This window comes from Acipenser ruthenus, chromosome 9 (assembly GCF_902713425.1).
Source record: "Acipenser ruthenus chromosome 9, fAciRut3.2 maternal haplotype, whole genome shotgun sequence".
Lineage (NCBI taxonomy): Eukaryota > Metazoa > Chordata > Actinopteri > Acipenseriformes > Acipenseridae > Acipenser > Acipenser ruthenus.
Genome location: NC_081197.1, coordinates 42,185,003 through 42,205,373, shown reverse-complemented (window position 1 = coordinate 42,205,373; position 20,371 = coordinate 42,185,003). Strand labels below are relative to the sequence as shown.

The window sequence follows — 20,371 nt, the reverse complement described above, 5'->3', positions numbered from 1 at the left end:
AAGAATGAACAAAATAATGAAGCAAAGGATTTGTGTGGACAAGTGTTACGATTAAAATAATATACATTGCATGCAATGGAAATGGTATTGTAAAAAACAGGAACCAGTAAACACTAATGCTAACCCCCAGCTGTTTTCCTCCAGAGTTGTGGCTATGGTACTAAAGATGAAGGCTATGACTGCATGCCTTGCCTACCAGGCAAGTTCTCGAAGGGTGGCTACCAGATCTGCAGGAGACACAAGGACTGTGATGGGTTCTTCCGGGCGACTGTCCTCACCCCTGGCACGGCAGAGAGCGATGCAGAATGCGGGCCTTGTCTACCAGGGTACGGGTAGCACCTTGTTCCCTCTTAGTGTATTTTTCAAGCTAATAAAAACTTAGATGTATTCAGAAATAATTTTTCAGATGACCAAAAATCTATATAAAAGACAAAATAAACATGAATAGGTGCAATTAGTCAAATAACAAAAGGAAAAAAAAACTAAGATACCCATGCAATTCGTGAAAACACATAGGTAGTTAAATTATGCATGAACAATAATGTGCACATTCTTAAACAAGTGTGAGTTCGTCTGAATGGGCTGCATGTAATAACGAAGAAATAAAATCACAAGCAAATCAGTTTTTCATGGTACTGTATGCATTTTCAGATTCTGCAGGTTAAATGTATTTTGCATCTTCTAAACCAAGGGTAATGTCAGTTAATGTACAATTTCAACCATTAAGCTCCATAAAAAAAGTTAGCCTTTAAAACATGAATAACTGTCTAATTAACTGCATAGCCCCAAATTAGACTGTGCCATTTATCAGCATCTTGGCTGCAGCATGTGACAGCCAGTTAGAGAGCAGATGGACTTGACTTTCCTGTCTAACAACCCTGAGCTGAAGACCACCATGCTAGATGATCCAGTCCTGTGCTGCATCACTTACTGTGAAAAGATTGTTTGAGAAATTAGCAATAACTCACAATCTTGTCACTGTTTCAACTAACAGCAATCATACGGTAACACAAGACACCTTTTACAGATATGGTCGAAACAAGGAAGAGTTGAGACTGAGGCATGTTTGGCCAATTTTGTACTTTTTGAGGTACTGCTCAAATGATAGAAAGCTATTTCTTGGTAAACTAACATTAAAATGTTATTTCTTTGGTGCTAAAATTCCAAAAAAAGACACTACCATGGATCAGCCTGCTTGGTTCTGGGATACTTTGAGCCATGCTAATAATGGTTTGTGACAGGATGGCGCAAGGGATGAGGCCCAGAGACAGACTGCAGTTCAAATAAAAATACTTTTATTAAATAAAAGACTCAAAATAAACAGGCACAAGGGCCAAACAAAAGGTTCTTAAACACAAAGAATAAACACAAAGTAAAAACCTACAGAAATAAGGCTTCCAGGCTGAGCTATGCCTTCACTGGAATGCAAAATTAACAAAAACAGCACACAAAGGAAAAATCCCAGCAAGCAAGCAAAAAAAAAAAAAACCCACACTCTTGCTTCCTCAGCTACCTCTCCTTACAGAGCAGCTGAGGCCTCCTTTTATGTCAGGTGGCTGGGTGCTAATTGATTGTTCATTATTCCCACCTGACACAATAAACCTGGGCAGGGAGGAGAATTTAACCCCATCCCTGCCAATATTTACAAGGTCAGAGCCCTGCTCTGCCACATGGTTCTCATTTTGTATCCTTAGACCCTTGGAAATAAAAAATCAGTTCCTGCAGATCAGACTTTCTTTATATGATTGTTGCTTGTGCTAGGAGTTTAACAACCCAGAAGCTAAACAAATGATGCCCTCAACATAGTTACCTAACTCATTTCAATATGTATTACAACATTTAAAAGCAGCAACATGTCATTTCAGATATTCAACCTTGTCAGACGCAGCCCTAAATTGGACACCGGTTTGGCTATGCAGCACCATATACTTACTGGCTGTTGGTTAAAGAAATAGCTTTGATGTTTGCTGCTTTCTTCTCAAGTGCAGTACCTTAAAAATGACATAACCACATTCATCCTCTGGAAATCTAACCCGGACCACGGTCTGTTTGTCATTATAGCACTACATGTATCTTTGGCTTTTCACTTGCCTTTGTGGCTTGGCAATAACTTATTCTCCATTCATTATGGGCTTCTCTAAATCCCCAAACTGAAATATGTGATGATGGTCTACCACAGAAGGGTAAATGCATATGGTTCCCTATATGGAAAGAATATCAGAGGAGCTGTACACTGTAATGAATTTAAAACTCCCAACAATTAGGTTGCTTTCTGGAGCGTAATATTGTCCACTTTTAGAATTTTAAGAATTGCAAAAAGAATAATCTTTTTTATAGTGACCAATTCTTATTTTTATTTATTTTTCCCCCAATTTGGAATGTCCAATTATGTTTTTTCTCCTCAACGCGGCGACTCCTCACTCAGCACAGACGTTCTGAGGGTGTGTGAGCGTCCTCCAATCTCGCCAGCCTAAAGCCAGAATCGCTTTTACGCCCTTCTTTATATCCACTCTGAATGTGCTCAGTGTCTGGCCAGTAGGGTTCGCTGTTGCCTGATGAGGAGAAGGAATCCCTGCCGGTTTCCGATCTTCCACCCCGGGAGCATCAGAGCCAATGTGACACCCGCTTTGGAGTCCCCAGCAAAGTTCGGCCTCTTTGCACAGCCCGGACACGAACCGTCCAAGCTGTGTGACTCATCCTGCGCTCCCCGCGGCAGCACTTGGAGCCACTCGGGGACCCCCAGAATTATCTTTTTAATCCAAGCAAGATATTAAACAGATGTAGGGCCTGGAAATGTAGGCACATTGTATCTGAATAGTAAGACTCTGACAATGCTTGTTCAAGATATAAGTGGGTTAGAGGGGAGTTGAAACCAAGTACCATTGTCTCTGTAAATAATAAACCTTTCCTGCTTTTATTTGCCCACCCAAACTGACAACTGTAACTATTAACATACTAAAAAAAGTGTCAACATCACGCACAATTCAGGCAAAAAAAAATATGCGTCTATATTGTGACCTTAATTCAAACAGCAACCGTGTCATGCAAAGGCTAAAATGGGGGGATATTATTTTTAAGAAGTTATTTTAACTGATGTTTAAAAAACGGATACATTTTAGGGTTCACCATTCGTAAACCAAGGCCTTTTGTCTATGCCCACGCTAGCAGGCTGTTTGGGTATCGACATGTGACCCAAGGCCAGGGTAAAGTAGTGTTTGTTTGGTAAACAGCCCATGAAGTGTTATGAGTGTTTCATATGTTTGACAGCAGAGCTTGGCAACTTTTTACAATAGCCAGATAGCTCTGGCTACGAGCCCTGGTCTATTATGCAAAACAGGGGTCCTTTACCATCCACTGCGCCACCACAGAAACCACCAGGAGAACAAGAGAAAATTACCCCAAATAGCAGGTCTTCCATAAGATTAACATGTTTATGATGCTTTTACAACCATCCTTACAATTCACAATCATTCTTAATGCATCTAGGGTTTTCATTTTAATAACTTTTTAATCAATACAACATAGTTATCAGACATCTGAAAGTTTAATGAGTACCTGATGCTTGATTAATTGTTTCTATTAAAGGATTGGTTGCCTACAAGGGCAACAGAAGCATATGGGTATTAAGATAATGGTGTGATTGTGTGCATTAGGCTCTTTGACTTGGCAGTGGTTCTGTGATTTAGCCAAATGCTCCAATTACAATTTATCCTGTTTCTTTTCTTGCAGTTACTATATCCTTGAGAACAGACACAGGAACATATATGGGATGGTGTGCCACTCCTGTTTGATGGCACCCTCAAACATCAAAGAATGTAAGTGCAAGCTTCTGACAGTGAATGCTCCGTTGTAGACGTTTACCATTGTAGAAGTGTAGAAAAGTGTAACAAAGCAAAGTGACAGTACGGTAAAGCATAGGTATGCATTGAAAATCCTAGAGTGGTATGGTAAAGCATATTTAAAAACATGGCAAAACATGGTAAATACATTGTATAACCATGAGAAAAACATTGAAAAACTGCAAATTACTGTGCAAATGAATGCCAGAAGAGGGGAGCCCTGATATGTAATGCGTTTGGACTTGAGTACCGAGACCACACATTTTCAACATCTTAGTGCTGTAACCACTGCAGTTTTGTGCTGTAAAAATGCATGTGACTGATTTCAAGAATTCTATTAACTGTAAAAATGGCAAGCATGTTTTCTACCAATGCAGTAGTCCCTGTGTATAGGAATACTTCCTAAGAGAACACTTTGCCTAAGAGAACACCCTTGTGGTTAAACTGTTTTTTCCCATTGTAAATGCTCTGCCTAAAGGAACAGGAACTTTTCTTAAAGAACACCTTCTTGGCACTGATTGCGATTTGTTCACAACTTATACAGTACTGTTTTGTAACTTGATAACTCAACATCATCAAACTTAAATTAAAATGGTTTATTCAGTCTTTTCAAAAGTGACTTGTCATCGCCAGAGTGTCTTGTGGCACACTGATTGGTTTATTCCACCATCATATCATTGTCTCATTTTGTATTGATTTCCACAAGTGCGCCTCATCACTACAAAATGGCATGTAAACAAACGGCAAAATGTGCCGCTGTTTCTCTTGCTACAAAAAGTTGGAAATTGTTCGAGCTCTTGAAAAAAACCTGAATCAGACACAAGTCGCCAACTAGTTTGTGTTTCCCAGTTTCTTCACCATTCTGTGAAATGATGTTGTGCATGTCTTGAATGTACGTGTACGTGTATTCATAATTAATCTAGAGCTGCTGCTGCATTTTTTAACGTGTGTAGGGGTGCTGTGTTAATTTATTTTGACAGTTATTTTAATACATATTTATTGATTCATATTGTGCCTGTTGGTCAACTCCGTCTTAGAGAACACTTTGCCTAAGAGAACACTTCACTTGCTTTCCAAGGGGTGTTCTCTTAGCTAGAGACTACTGTACTCTCTCATCTTATAGCACTGTGGATTCTGTGCAGTTTGCATTATATTGAGGAGACTTGAGAATCTATGAATTAACCTGTGTAAATATGTGTAACATTCAAACTGGGGAAAATGCTTTGATAAACATAAGTGTATTTTACTGTATATAGAGACTTGTACAATCTTTTTGATGGTTAAACATGTTCCAAACTTGAACATATTGGTAGTCTTCAGGGATCCTAGGAATACGTTTGCTGCGGAATAACACGGAAAAACACAGATTTTCTATGCTGTCAGAAAAATTTTTGTTTTACACTTGGGGCAGGGCATAAAAGCTTTTTTTGTTTGTTTGATAACCAAATCAATATACAGTGCTCACCCTTTATAACGCTATATTGGGGAGCCATAGTTACAAGACCGTGCTATTTGTGTTCCACCTTATAACGAGTATAAAAGGGCTACTGTAATGGCATTATGGAGCAAATGGAAATGGGAGCCACAACCCTATCATGTTATAACCGATTCCGCACTATAACGAGGCGTGTTATAATGGGTGAGCACTGTACTTATCATATATAATCATCAACACAGGCAATTTTGCTTTAAATTTACGTAAACATACTTGTTTAATAAAACTGCTTCTGGTGTACAGAGGTCAAGGTTGAACCAGGCGCATTACATTATTTTTCAGAACAAACTATTTCTGTTATTTAGCTGAGGGTTAGTTCTTTATTGTCAGAACACATACAAGACATATTTTCCACAAAAAAAAAAAGATTTATGAAAGCTTCCACTTTAGTAGCAGGGGTTTGAAACTGAAACCAGATGGGATCCTGCCTTTTAAGTGTCATTTATCAGTAATTTTAAGTGGATAAAGACATTGTAAATGAAAGAACTGCAAATGCAAACCAGTGTGCATAAAAAATGCATTGAAGACAGAGACCAAACAAAACTGGCATCACACACCAGTGTCTCATTTTTAGGTTGAGCTAGAAGTTGGCAATGTCTCTGTTTAGAGCTGTATTGTATTGACTGGATTAATAAAAGATGTCAGAAAGAAGAAGTGAACTTAAAGAATTATTTTGGACTGGCAATTTTCAGAGGTACTGTAAACCTCAATGACACAGAACTTGCAATTAAAAAAAAAATCTATATATATTTTACACTGCCTTTTCTGTAACCTAAAACCAGTGCATTTTCCGCAAAATCTTATTTATTGGTGCTGGCATTAAGAAATGAAAATGGGTCTCTGTTATCGATTGGTATTCCAGCAAGTTTAAAAATTCATGCAGAAATTTCATTATCTTGTCATTATCTAAATGGCTTAATGAAGTAAAAATGAAAAAGTCATTCAACACTGTAGCACTGTAATTATTGCCACAGATACATCACATTTGCAGGAAGTATTTTTAATTAAATGTTTTAACTCAACTTAAGAAAATGCCAAACAGAAAAAAAAAACTAAGCGATTAAGCAGGGAATTACTTGTTTGCGGCGTGGGCGAGCTAGTGCTTGCCAGTTAATCTGTGAAGTAGATAAACAGATTGCGTAGTTTGTGTCTATTAATTAGAAGTACAGAGGATTATTAACTTGTTGCAGCTTGCGATAATTGTTCTGCAGAACTGTATCTCCTGTTTGTTCCATGTACATCTCATGTTTTGGAGGACGGGTCTTTCGTAATCAGTTCCAATGGTCCTGTACCTAGTGTACAGGGTGCAGTTGTCTCTTCATTGACATCTTGCTTGGTGGTCTCTAAGAAGTCACGGTAGACTTAAGTACTATTTTCTACATCAGTGATGTATAGTACTGAAATTCCTTTTTATCTTTCTCGCTCTTTACTGTTCCAGTGTGTTACCCAAGAACTATCTCTGTTGAGTTTTCTTTTACCAAATGAAAAAAAGAACTACAACCTACTTGTGTTATATTTTTAATAGGTAATTCAATAATTTACAAAGGTCTGCCTTACAATGTCTTCCAGTGAGATTCATGTTTAGACAAACCATAAAATGCTTGCATTTGAAGATTATCTTTAGGGATAAAAAAGACTTTCAAAGCGCCTTTCATACAAAGGCAGTGTTGGATTCACTGCCAAGCATGACAGTATCAAGGCAACCCATGTGGTTGTTCTAAACCCTGTCCTTCAGCTCTAGCCCTTTGTGTAGTCCACAGTTCACAGTTTCCTCCACCAGGCTGTTCATTGTCTCTTTGGCTTGGCAGGTATGGGCACCATGCTCAGCGATTCTGGTAGTTCTAGCAGATCCTTCTCCTCTAGCACCACCACTTCATTCCCACATGCCCATAAAGGTAAGGGAGACCCGTGGTATTACACCACTAACCTTTAGGTCCTACAGACTAATGTAAATCCAGAGGCTGCTGTGCACACAGGGGTGACTTGGAAAGTGCGTCCTCCAGTGAAACAAGGAATAATGGGATTAATAACGCGTGTTTAAAACTTATTTACAATGGATTGTAATATTTCAATTAATCTTAGCATTAACTGTAACTTCAAAGTGCAAACATTTGCTTCTGAGCTCCAAATACCACTTGATGAGTATTTTTTACTGTTTTGACCATGTGACTCTCTACAGGTACTGTACCCTCCATTAACAGTATTACAGGCTAGTCAAACTGAACATAATCAGTACGTTGTTAATGTTGGGCAGTTTCAGCAACTTTTAATTTTGCATAATGTTTGCATGCCAAATCATGTTAATAGAATGGACCTTTCATACTTTTATCTATGTATTTTGCACAACAAATATTTTAGTTCAGCCTACTAAGGCAATGTTAACAATGTGTCTTGTCAATTCAGCAGACCTGACTGGACAAGGACACTTGGCTACAGCTCTTATAATAGCAATGTCAACAATCTTCATTATGGCTATTGCCATTGTGTTAATCATCATGTTCTACATACTGAAGACAAAACCCAATTCTCAAGGTAAGCTTCTTCAATAACTGACATTTTGAGCAAACATTTAACTGGATAAGGCTGGAAGTTAAACTTCCAGCTCCCTCCAGTCTATTCTGAGAAGACAATATAATGGCAACGTCTGTAAAGCCTGAAAGCAGCATTGTGGTTAATCTACTTGTGTATCTTTGTGAGAAACTAATAAGAATGTTTTTTTTCTTTAAAAAAAAAAAAAAAATAGTAGTTCATATATTTTTTAATCTTCTCTCCAGCGTGTTGCTCCAGCCACTCAGTCAAGACTGTTGAAGCACAGACCAGCAAGCAGGAAGAGAAGAAGGAAGCTCAAGGTAAGAATGGAATGGGTTGGATAACCTTCATTGTTGATGGAACCTCAGATAGTCTTTAAACCCTTTTAGTTACTGCTATTAGTCCACCTACATCAGGAATCTGCAATACAGCACCTGGGTTGTTTTAAAATGTATTTCCCTTTTCAGTGAGAATATATATTTTAAGAGAACACAACCTGTCAAACGTGGTGGGTGGTGATATATACTGTATGTATTCATGTATGATCTGTTTATTTGCCTTCATTACAGTATACTACAACAGCTACTGGTTCGGTCTCTATGCTATGAAACCATGCTTAAAAATGGTGACCGTTTTCCACATGTGGTTTCACTCAAAGCTAGATTGCTAAAAGATAAACATTCAATGCAGGCCAAAACCAAGTCGTACTATTATTGAAAATATGGCGGGTCTTCAGATCAGGCTAAGATATGTGTGGTCATTTTTCCAAGAGATGACTGCAGTATGGTGTTTTTTTTTATTTTTTCTGACAGCAGCGATTCCAGGCAATAGGTCATAAGAATGGATCAGTACAGAAACACAGGAAAAGACAGGGAGAATGTGGGGTTATAATGTAGGTTTTAATCTCTTTAGAATAAACATGTTCTTGCAATAAGTTAAGCCTGTATAATATAACTACTGACAACCAATCATTGCTGTATGTCTATTACAGAAAAAAAGTGTTTACTCCAGTCAGTAATTAACTCCTTGTATTTGAAAGGAAATAATTCATGTTAGTTTTACGAAACTGAGAAACAAGCTTAAGTGCTTAAGTCTTTCAACACTGTATATAGATCTAAGGAAAATAATTCCACTCAAAGTGGAGAACTGCTAGTGCAGTCTGAGAAAAATGAATAACTCCACTCACCGTAGCATTATTTTTAAATAACTTTTTTTCCATATAGGACACTGCATTTCGTTAATCATAGTAAGATTGTCTTTTTGCAATGTTTCTTAGTGCTGAAATAGTTAGGGTAGCTTCACATCTGTTCAGTTGATCTATAACTGATCTCAACACAGCCACTGCATGAATAAATACAATTATGCTTTTTGTGTGAAGAGGTGATGACGCACATAACTTTGTTAATATACTCATGTGTATATAGGGTTATATAATCAGGCAGCAAAAGACACATTATCACATTTAGAAAATCGTATTCCAAGAATAACCAACTGACATACCTGCAAAACTGAGTTTGTGATGTTTTTGTTTTTTTTACAGAGAATGTTGACAAACTCAAACCAAATCCTCCAAAGACTGTCAAAAGGTGGGTCAGATGCTGCTCCTTCATTTACTCTTCTCAGTTTTCAATTCATTGTTGGGTTTTTCATTTATAAATCATATAAGGTAGTTTGTTATGCCTCTACTTATTTCTAGTCCCCAGCACCAAATACAACTGCTTATAATGTATCAGCCAATATAGGGATACAGCACCATTAATTCTGTTCAACTGACTTTGTGTGAAAATGAGGGAGTGACCAAACCATTAAGAGAACCTTAATGTTCTTTAATGATAATAGCACACTTACAATATTCAAACACCAAGTGGCACTACGTGTCAATTATGCCATTAACAATTAACGCAGTAACACTTTGAATGTGAAGCGATGTTAGACAATATATATATATTTTTTGTGCTCAAGTACTCTTGAGTATTGTTAAGGTAATGTTCTTGTTTCAGAAAAAAAGGGACACTTTTGTCAAATACAGTGGCTGGCACGTTGCTTTGTTTTGATCCAATTTTCCCATTGACACATTATAAACTATGTTAAGCTGGCTAGATGTTTGTTGTAAGATTTTCTGTATCACATCACTTGATTTAAAATAAAGCTGCTTTGGAACACTGACACACATAGGCTAAAAACAATTTAGCAACAATGTACCAATGTAAAGAAATGTGCCAGATGCTAGACAAAAATATATTTTATAAATGCACCAAGCCACTCTTTTTGTTGTTGTTCTAGAAACAAGCCAAAACACACATGCCCCCATGATTCAAACCTTTTTTTCTGTAGGGCACAAAAAATTTATAAATACTGCAAGTGCTACAAGTCAAGTATGTTGAAACTTGAATTGGAGCCTCAAATTGGTGATTTTATCTCCTGCAATTTTGCTTTAGATCTACAGATAATTAAAGTTACCACAGGAAAAGTTATAGCATTTGGGTTTCAAGAGGTGTTAGTCTTTAGTGTGGAGAACTTTTAATAGTGCCTTACCACCTCCCTTTACATGGGCACCAGGTGGAAAAAACAAGTTAATGTTAGGATTCCAGCTCGAAAATTAAGTGGCTTTCTAGTGATGAGGCAGCTGTATACAATGTACCCTGGAGACTTGGGGCCAGATATTCAAATGGAGGAGTTGTAGAGATTTTTTTTCCGCAAGTCCTTTTTGCGAAAAAAGTTGCGCTTTTGAGTGAGATTCAAAATAGATGCTGCATTGGAAAAAATTGGTTTGCGAGTTGTTCTCTCGCAAGTGCTTTTCTCTCAGATTTGGGGGTGGTGTCATGAATAATCCTGCAAGTTCACCATCATGAGCTAAGCTCAAAAGTTAATTTGCTCGCAATTCACTATGTTGCATGGAAATCACTTGAGACTGGTTACACTCCTTTTAATTATTTCACAGGAAGTATTTCAGGACAATATCTGTTTCTAGTTCTGAACATGGCTTTCAGACAGCTATATTTGCAAATGCTAGCAGAGTAACAGAAAAAGAGGAAATGTCATGCGGGCAGAATATACAGACAATGTATAACATTCGGTGGGAAGGACAACTATGTATTTTGTCCGTCCACTTTTTTTGCTCTGTGTCTATACATTATTATGTTTTGTTATGGTTTGGCATTTAAACGGTTTAAAATGAAATAAAAAGTGGAAAGACATTCAGATGACTCCAAAGGCCGACATTGATATATATAAAAAAAAAAAAAAACAATACACACACCCTAAACAAACATTGGTTTGACCTATGGTCCACACTGTAGTAATATCTAGCTACTGTATATCTAACATTATCAGTGCTGTGAATGAAACAGATCCCGCAGTATGTAAATACATACATAAATAAATAAATAAATAAATAAATAAATAAATATATTTCTGTTTAGGTTAGCTAGTTGTTAGCTTGGTTTGTTTTTATACTTAATTAATTAAATTCTATTCATTGAAAAAAGGAAAGAGAGAACCAGGCTAGTATTATTGTTTTTATATTTTTTTGAATAGGGGAAGTTAGCAGGCAGTGTTCCTGCGCGGGGGTAGGGGTACAGGCAGGCATAAACGTGTTCAACGTTCAAAGTTCAAAGTTCAACACTATCCCTAAATAAAATGTTGTTCCTGTTATTAAGTGGAAGCAGTGGTATTTAAAAATAACAGGTGCCAGTTTTCACTTTAGTGAAGTAGGCTACAATATTTGTTTTCATCAAAAACTTGTTGTTTATTGAAATTAATGTTCAGCTTTCATATTGAAGCTTGTTGTCTACTACTCATTCAATCAAACCAAGTACTGTAGGAATTTGCTTGTATCGTTCAAGACGTTTTTCAAATCAAGTAATCTTATTTTATTTGTGTATAAAAAATGACAATAGAGTCGCAGTCCTTCTTTCGCAGCCAGTGTCATCTTTATGGCACGTAAATGGTAAAGTAATTAAATGTCCCTAGCAGTGTACTGTCTTTGTTTTGCGCATGCAAGAACTTGCAGAATGGATAAAACTGTGCTGAGAATTGTAAGAAAACGCATTTGAGAGTAAAACATGTAATGACATTTTTATCTTTCATAGCTGAAGAGGTGCTGGGGCTGGGCCTCGTCAAGCCCAAATAATGCGTCTTCATATTGCAAGAAGTTGCGATGTTTCTCCTCAAATCTTTTAGATTTCACTCACTTGCGATTTTACGCGAAACATTCGCAACGCAAGCAGAGTTGCGAGAAAGATGAGAAAATTCGCAAGACCTTCAAATATTTGCCCATTTGTTTTTAGTGAAGTTGTTCATTTCCACAGATATAACAACGATTGTTAATTTGTGCACGCCTTAGCCAAACCACTAGTTGAAACATCACAACTTTAGACGATGACAGTTTTCCCCCTTAACCATTTCTTGTATGGCTGCAGAAAGACATTGGCAGGGCTCTGCATTACATCCCTGTGATCCAAACTGCACTAACAAAGAGGGGTTTGTTATGTGTATCAATGTGTGGTGAAACACACACAAAAAAAACACTACACAGTTCAAACTTAGACAAAAAGCTGTAGTGAAGTGATACTGAGTCATTCTTTTACCACTAAGGCCATGCTGTTCAGGTATACACTGTCACTCCGCTTCGCATGCCAAAGAGATTGGTAATTCATAGAGCCTGCTGCCAAGCTCCTTGGGGAAGAGCCAGTTTGCTGGGAGACAATGACACTTTGTAAACCTCGTTCACAGTGTGTGTCAACAAAGGCACTATCGTTGAAAACATTGATGAAGGAAGTAACCTGAGCTGATTGTAATCTGTAGGACGGTTTTCCTGAGGAACAGAGCAGGGATAAAATAACAAGGAATTGTGATGTGGAAACGATTTTGTGGTGTGGAATAATAAACTTTAAATGAGGGGCTATTGATTTATTTTCTTTCAGTTTTAATTGGGTGGTGCCCATAAGTATTGTACTTGACACCCTGCTGCCAATGTACTGTTACTTGCAAATTGAAAATTTTCTTTCAACTAACTTCCGTTGAACTAATGTCCACTAATAACAATACATATGGCTTCACAGTGTGTGGCATCGTTGATCAAACTTTGCTTGGACAATAACGGCACCATCAGGTCATGAAGCCATTCTTGACTGTAGGTTTCTTGGAGGGCTACAATACATGCCACACGAGTCAAGCTTACACATTTTGGAGAATATAGAAATAATGGCACATTCTATCACACTGAGCTAACATTTCTTCCTTTCTTTCAGTGAAAACGACGCTTCGTCAGAAAACGAGCAGCTTCTCAGCAGAAGTATCGACAGTGACGAGGAGGCTGCCCTAGAGAAGCAAGGGACCACAGATTTATGCCTGTTGTCACTAGTTCATTTAACCCGTGATAAGTCCTCATCCACAAACAATAAGTCCACTGGGGTAAGGTTCAAAACAGCAATGGTTAAAGTACAGAGTGTGTGTAAAGTCAATATGTCACTTTGAACTGTGGCAGCACATCCCTAACTGATTTAATAGATGCCATCAACCAAGAGGTGCTGCGTGTCCTGTTGGCTGCATTCTGCTGTTTTATTGTTGTCTTGACGATGCAATCCTGAAGAGAAAAAGTGTTCAAGCAGTTACTGTAATAGGCCTCACAAGCATGTGCTCCAGCACCCTCTATGTAGTCCCTGAATTAAAGTTGCCCTTCGATTTGGTGGCTTCACCTGCCAAGTTCAATTGGCATCTGCTTTCCTGGCAACAAAAGAAACCTTATTATTTAATACTATAATTTGCCGACTGTTCCCTGTTATTAAAGCAATAAGCCTCATCATTAAGAATGATATAGCCTGGATGCTGCAAAACTACAAAGCTGTCTTGAGGTCCCAAAGCGAGTGGTAACAGAACTGGGCCCTGCAGTCTGAAGTGGGTGTCGGCCTAGCTTACTTGTCTAATTGTGTATGTTTTGAGAAGAGGTTTCCATGGTAACTACAGATACACACTAGAAACAAGTTCAATGCATAACCTATTTATATTCATAAACTTAAACAGAGTATACACTTAAGCGGGTTGGTGATCCCAGTTCTTCTTATAAAATCGTACTGTACAGGTAACAAAATGCATTATGCTACAGTCCTAAGTATTTACTGTTTCTTTTAGGCTTCACTTAATTCAGGCAGACAATTAATTATTTTACAAGGTAAACAAGGCACAGTGATGCACATTCACAATACCCCTTTTTACTTTCAAGAATTAAATGGAAATTATTGTTACTTAAATGGTGTATGTACATTGCAGACAATTTACCGTATTCATTTTGAAAACAATTCATGAATTCTCTTCACATATCTACATGTAATTTAAGCCTACAGAAATCATTATCGATTGCCCTTGATTGGTACTCGGTTGTAAACGTAAGTGAAGCACAGCTTTTTCTGCTTTGAAAACAGCACGTTAATGAATTGATTTATTGAATACCTGTCAATAAATACTTATTAAAAGCAATTCCGAGTACAAGTAATGAATAATAGCACACCCCTACGGGTTGTACACTTAAACGATATACACTTAAGTGGGGTAGACTGTATCACACCAGTTGGGTTTAGATTCAGTCAAAAAATACAGGGACAGTTTATGACCTGCGTCATTTCCCGATTAAATCAAACAGTTGTCCCCCCAGCATATCCCTGCATTCGCAAAAATGAGAAACATTTGTGTAACTGTTTGGTAAAGCCATAATGGGTACAGTTATAAACTGGCCCTCAGGGAAATGTGATCAGATTTCACCTTAGAACAAGGAAATACTGCATGTCATACTGCGGCTCTATTTATTTAATTAAACCCACACACCACCAGAGGTGCACATTCAGAATCCCAATGGGCTGGCAAGAGCACCCACTGGTCCTCATGTCAATTTCTCGTATTCTTACCATTTCAACCACACAACCTGATCAACAGACTACAAAGAAAAAGCAAAGAACATTCGTTTTCAGAATTGTTGACTTTGTTGACTGGGTGATTTTTCAGACCTGGTCTCACCCACTGCTTTGCCAAAACAAGACACCGGTGATCATCAGAACAGACACAGAAAGGGCAACATTCACACAACTGATAAACCATTTTCTTATTTCTTTTTCTTGTATGTAATTCACTACACATTTTTGCAGTGTCTGTATGAATCTCTGGGACATATCTTCAAAGCTTTTACTGACTTTTTGAAAGGATAATATTGAAAGTTTGGTCCTAGTTTTGTTAAATAGACAATGATTTTTCTACTCTCTAAAAATAGGACTTAAAGACTGAAAAAATGAAAATAAAATGCCCGAGTGACTACTAATACCAATAGGATAAAGCACCTGGATATATTAAATTATATTTTAATAAATAAATGGAATGAAATGAAGTAAAACCAACACATTTTTTGTATTTTTTTTTTTTAGATTCAGAGTCGAAGGAAAAAGATCCTGGATCTCTACACTAAAGCATGCAGTGTTGCTGAAGGTGAGCACAAAATAATTTCATGAACAAACATTTTAAAATGCCAGAGAGGGTGATTCATAGGGATTTAAACAGTGCCAGTACTTGGATCAATTGAGTAGACCCACGAGGTAATAGTAGCAAATACTCACAGACCATTATTTTAGTTATAAAACAAATACATGTGAAGGAGATGTGCAGTGTAGATTCTTTATTACCAGTGTCTCAGGGTACTGTGCTTAAATGGTGCCTCAGTCTAAAGAGACCACTGCAATGTTCTCTAAACAAGCAGTTGTTTTGATTTTCTAAATTAAATACCATGATCTAGGACTTATAAATCTGTCATCGAAAGTGTGTCTGGAACACATCATATCACAATTAATTATTGGACCCATTTAGGCAAAGCTGTGCAGAACTGCAGTAAATATGATGATATAGTTTTTGAGCGATTGTTTTGCTGGGATTATTAAAACCAGCTGTAATGACTGAACCACTAAAAATTTGTTTCGACTTTCTCTAATTTGGATGCAGCTTATTATTTTTTGTCTAAAAAAAGAAGTAACTTTTAAAACATGTATTAATTGAGTAGTTTGCTCTATGAAAGCATTTGAGTTTCAAATGTAAATTCTGATTGCCATTGCTTTATCATACAGTATTTATTTTGTTTTCAATTCAAAGTTATGTTCTCTACTGAATTAGTGTGGATGCTACACCCATGAGAATGTATATCACATTTCGGTAGCACTTTATATTATAGGGCATTAATATATGTGTAATTATATAGTAACAGCAATGTTATTACCAATGGCTCCTGCACTTACACTGAAACTACTGTGTAATTATACAGGAATGCACTTGAAATCAACTGCTTATTACTGTACCTGATGTATTTACACAGAAACACTATATTACAGGTCATCCCCATGTAATGACATGCTTATCCAGCCAGTAGTTACCATGTAAGAGCAGGAATTGTAGGTGGTTACACAGGTAATTCAAAATCCCACATTGAATTAGTAACCAATCAGATTGATCCCTTGGTATAAAATCCACCTCTAATATTTATATAAACCAAGCCATCTAATATATATCTTGGTGTCTGTTTGAGTTTATTTGTTATTTATTTCACCAAAATAATCCCTGTTGATGACTGGCCTCATTTACAAGAGTCCTAGCAAGACCACAAAAACAGTGCAGTGCAGTGGTCATAGACATAAATTAATTAATTGAATAAAAGCTAACAATATAATTATATAAATAACAAATGATCCTAGCAAAAGCTTAATATGGATGCTAATGTTCTTGAAGTTTTTCTAAAGGAAAGGGCACTGTTCTATTCAGTACAGACCAGAACAGAACAGTGTATTGCTTTTTGTTAAACCTTCCTTTCCTCACCTCACATGGTTGATGTGCCTGGTGGCTTTAATTTATAGCTGTGCTGTCCATCCCCAGGTCTCAGCCCCACTGAGCTGGCTTTTGACTGCCTGGAGAAGACGAGCAGGATGCTTAGCTCCACATACAACACAGAGAAAGCCATCGTGAAAACGTGGCGCCACCTGGCCGAGAGCTTTGGTCTGAAGAGAGATGAGATCGGGGGCATGTCAGACGGGATGCAGCTCTTCGACCGGATCAGCACAGCTGGTTACAGCATCCCAGACCTGTTGACCAAGCTGGTGCAAATCGAGAGGCTGGACGCGGTGGAGTCCTTGTGCACAGATATTCTTGAGTGGGCTGAGATACCGGAGACCACAAGCCCTGCTCTCTCATCCAGATGTGCCAGCGTGTGAGCTGCTGCTATAGCCTGGACCACTGGAAAATGAAGAATTAAGTGTTTCTAAGCTCCGCGATTTCAGAAAAAAACACTTTTTTAGCCATTTCTACTTTCAGATATGTTTAAATGCAATTCTCTGTAAGGAGAAGCGAAAGCGATTGTAATTGAATTCCAGTCATGTTAAGAGACGGACCTTTCAGACATTTTTTAAATGATTTTGGGAACAGTGTGCTGGTCACTCTGAGAAAGACTTTTAATATTGATTTACAAATAAACAAAACTGTTTGGTATCTGTGGAGAATCATGAAAGCATTATAACCAAGGATTTGATCAAGAGGAACATTAATTTATTATCTAATTGTTCCAGATTTCTGCTAACACTTTACTGCAAGTGCCTTCTTACTGTTTTCTTGAATAAACCGAAGCAAGCAGGGATGCACATGCTGTTCCAACACACTTATTGATGTCCAGTATTGGACACTATTCACAAAGCTTTAACTAGTTAACAGTACTGTTCATGGTGTCTTAACATGGAGTCCAGAACAGTTTCATGAATGTCAGGCTTTAAAAACATTCGTTAAATTTCTCATGAGTTTGTGAACAAAGTCCTAACCTTCTGCAGTAATAATGTGCTCCCAGCCTGTGCTCAAAATGCTGTTGGCTCTTTTTGTTGCTCGTGGTGTGTCGCTTTACACTTACAGTATTTCCTGTCACGATATTCTTCTCTTTGGCTGTTCCCAGCATTCGTTCCATTTCCATTCAGTGGTTTTTTGTTTGTCTTAAAGGAAAAACTGACCACTAATGTAACACATTAACCGACATTCCCTTTTAAATTGGTTTTATTATGAGGGAAACCTGATGAAGCCTGATTTCTACCCAACCAAAATGGAATTGATATAATCTGGGTCAAACCCAAAATTCATTCCAAAAGTATGTCAAACGATTAGTTATTAACGCAAGTTGCTATAAATCAAGGATACTTTCTAAAACACTGAATCTGTATCCTTTTTGTAAAAACAAATAAAGGCGTTTCCTTTTTTAATAAGTCAATTAAATAGAGGTGTGTTAAAACATAAAGTTCCTGAAGTTTTAGTTGTTAAAGAGTGCATTATGTTAAAATAGGAAGTGATTTCACACAGTTTCCTCCTTTTCTCTGTGTAGTATGTGCAGAATTATTGCCTGATTAAATACATTTTAAAAAATTAAGAATTTAACACATTTTTTAACCCTGAAAACAGTAAAAAAAAAAAAAAACATATTTAGAACCTTACCGTGCTTATACTATAAATCTACTGTGTTATGATTAACTATGCTTTGTCACACCTATTTCTGTTTTTCCAGCTTGCTTATGCTTATCCATGCCTTTACTGTGCTGTATTACACTTCGCTGTGCCTTGCACATAAAGCAGTTAAGGTTAACATTTGAAACGTTTAAGTTTTTATTCATTTAGAAAAGCTTAGTGAAACAGTTAATTTAGAGATAAACAATTGAATTTTATGAAAACCTTTTTGTTTGTTTTAATTGTGTGCTTTCTTTACACCTCTGGTTCAAAGTGTTATTTTCCAACAAGTGATTAAACCCATATGGGAGAAGCCAATGTTAAGTGATGTGCTGCTGCATATATATATATATATATATATATATATATATATATATATATATATATATATATATATATATGTATTTGCTTAAAAAACTGAATGTGCATGACTAAACCCATTTTAATATAAAATTATCATACCATCTCTATATTACTGTAAGTCATGCAGATATATATATATATATATATATATATATATATATATATATATATATATATATTGTGGCATTAATGTTAACATATATGGGGATATATTTAACATAAAGCAGGAAATATTGTGCATGGACCAGACTGACAAGTATTCCTAAAAAAGAGGCTAGGAATATGATTCTGTGCATGTACGATATAAATACTCTATAAGGTCTTCCTTAATAAGCATAGTCTTAGTTCGCTCAAAACCAGCGGTGAGGCAGATGTTGTGGCTCAAGATGTGTATCAAGGTGCTAGGATTTAAATCAGATCAGGATCACAGCACCCAGCTGCCATGAATCTTACAAATGCAGTTTGTCTGAGCTGATTTTAATCATTGTCAGATACTGAGCTTTCAAAGTCAGGAGCTGGACTCCTATTTAAGTAACTGATTAAACAAACCAGCTGCATGTGTGATCAATTTACATGTAATCCATAAGATAAACATTTGTGTTTTCCTTCAACATATAAGTTGAAAAATGCTGTCCAGCATGGCCATTCTGCTTACCTCATCTACCTTAGTTGCACATTGAGATGTACCAAAAAAAAATATGTATGTGTATATATATATATAACTTATTATTGTACATATTCATTAATAAAGAATTGTATTATTACATTTATTTTTCTGGGAAGTGGGGGAGGATCTTTTTAATTTTTTTTTAGAATGGGACATGTTAAGTTCAGATCTGTCTGTGCTTTAATGGACTGTGTCTGGGGGGCCTCCTTCTTCACAGCATGGTCTTGAATTTTACTTGTACCTTTATTGAATACTGCTTAATAATAGAAAAGTAAATAATGCAGAAACAGTTAATCACATCCCATAAAGTGCTACAGAATATATTGAAATACAATAAGCTGTATAAATGTAATGCATAGCAACTGTACACAAGTATATTTTGAAGGTCAGATGAAAATTAAGATTAAGAATTGCTAAAATCGCAGTTACATGATGAACAGAAATGCTAAAAGAGTATCACATTGTACAATATTGTTTTTTTTTTATGGGCCTCATCAGCATTGAAGTGGAAATTAAAAGCTGCTGGAACAGGCCAAAAACTCTTGCAGACTGACACAAGCAGGTCATGGCCAAACCAACTCTCTAGAGCAGGGGTGTCAGACTCCAGTCCTTGAGGGCCGCAGTGTCTTCTGGTTTTCATTCTAACTTAAGCTATCAATTAAAATAAATCATCTAATTATTTGTTCAGTTGGACGTTTAATATTTTTCAAGGTCTTTTACAGTTGATGGTTTAAAAAATGCACTTGATTCAAGGTACACTACCTATGAAACATTTTGAGGCCTGGAGAGAATAATTAGACCAATTAAGTAATTGAGAGCTCAGGTGGAATAAAAGCCAGAAGACACTGTGGCCCTCCAGGAACTGCGTTTGACACCCCTGCTCTAGAGTCTCTTTCAATTCTTTGTAGCTACTGGAAGGGGAGTGTAGGTGTGACTTAATGTATAGTTCCTCTTTTTAAGAATTTAGTTTCCTGGTGA

General features: G+C 36.9%; 1 protein-coding gene across 2 annotated transcripts in view; it reads left to right on the top strand.

The window, feature by feature from the left end:
- LOC117406183 (tumor necrosis factor receptor superfamily member EDAR-like) overlaps nucleotides 1–18,721 on the top strand; it is a 40,961-nt gene extending 22,240 nt beyond the window's left edge. Inside the window, exons 4-12 of one of the 2 annotated variants that reach the window (XM_034010090.3) lie at nucleotides 145–326; nucleotides 3,730–3,815; nucleotides 7,143–7,229; nucleotides 7,741–7,866; nucleotides 8,109–8,183; nucleotides 9,404–9,449; nucleotides 13,116–13,278; nucleotides 15,276–15,336; nucleotides 16,765–18,721. In XM_034010090.3, the coding sequence (XP_033865981.2) occupies nucleotides 145–326; nucleotides 3,730–3,815; nucleotides 7,143–7,229; nucleotides 7,741–7,866; nucleotides 8,109–8,183; nucleotides 9,404–9,449; nucleotides 13,116–13,278; nucleotides 15,276–15,336; nucleotides 16,765–17,099 (1,161 nt within the window). In that variant the 3' untranslated portion in view covers nucleotides 17,100–18,721. Of the gene's footprint in view, nucleotides 1–144; nucleotides 327–3,729; nucleotides 3,816–7,142; nucleotides 7,230–7,737; nucleotides 7,867–8,108; nucleotides 8,184–9,403; nucleotides 9,450–13,115; nucleotides 13,279–15,275; nucleotides 15,337–16,764 lie in introns of both variants that reach the window. The other variant, XM_059030021.1, reaches the window with a different exon arrangement.
- Nucleotides 18,722–20,371: the final 1,650 nt, after the last annotated feature.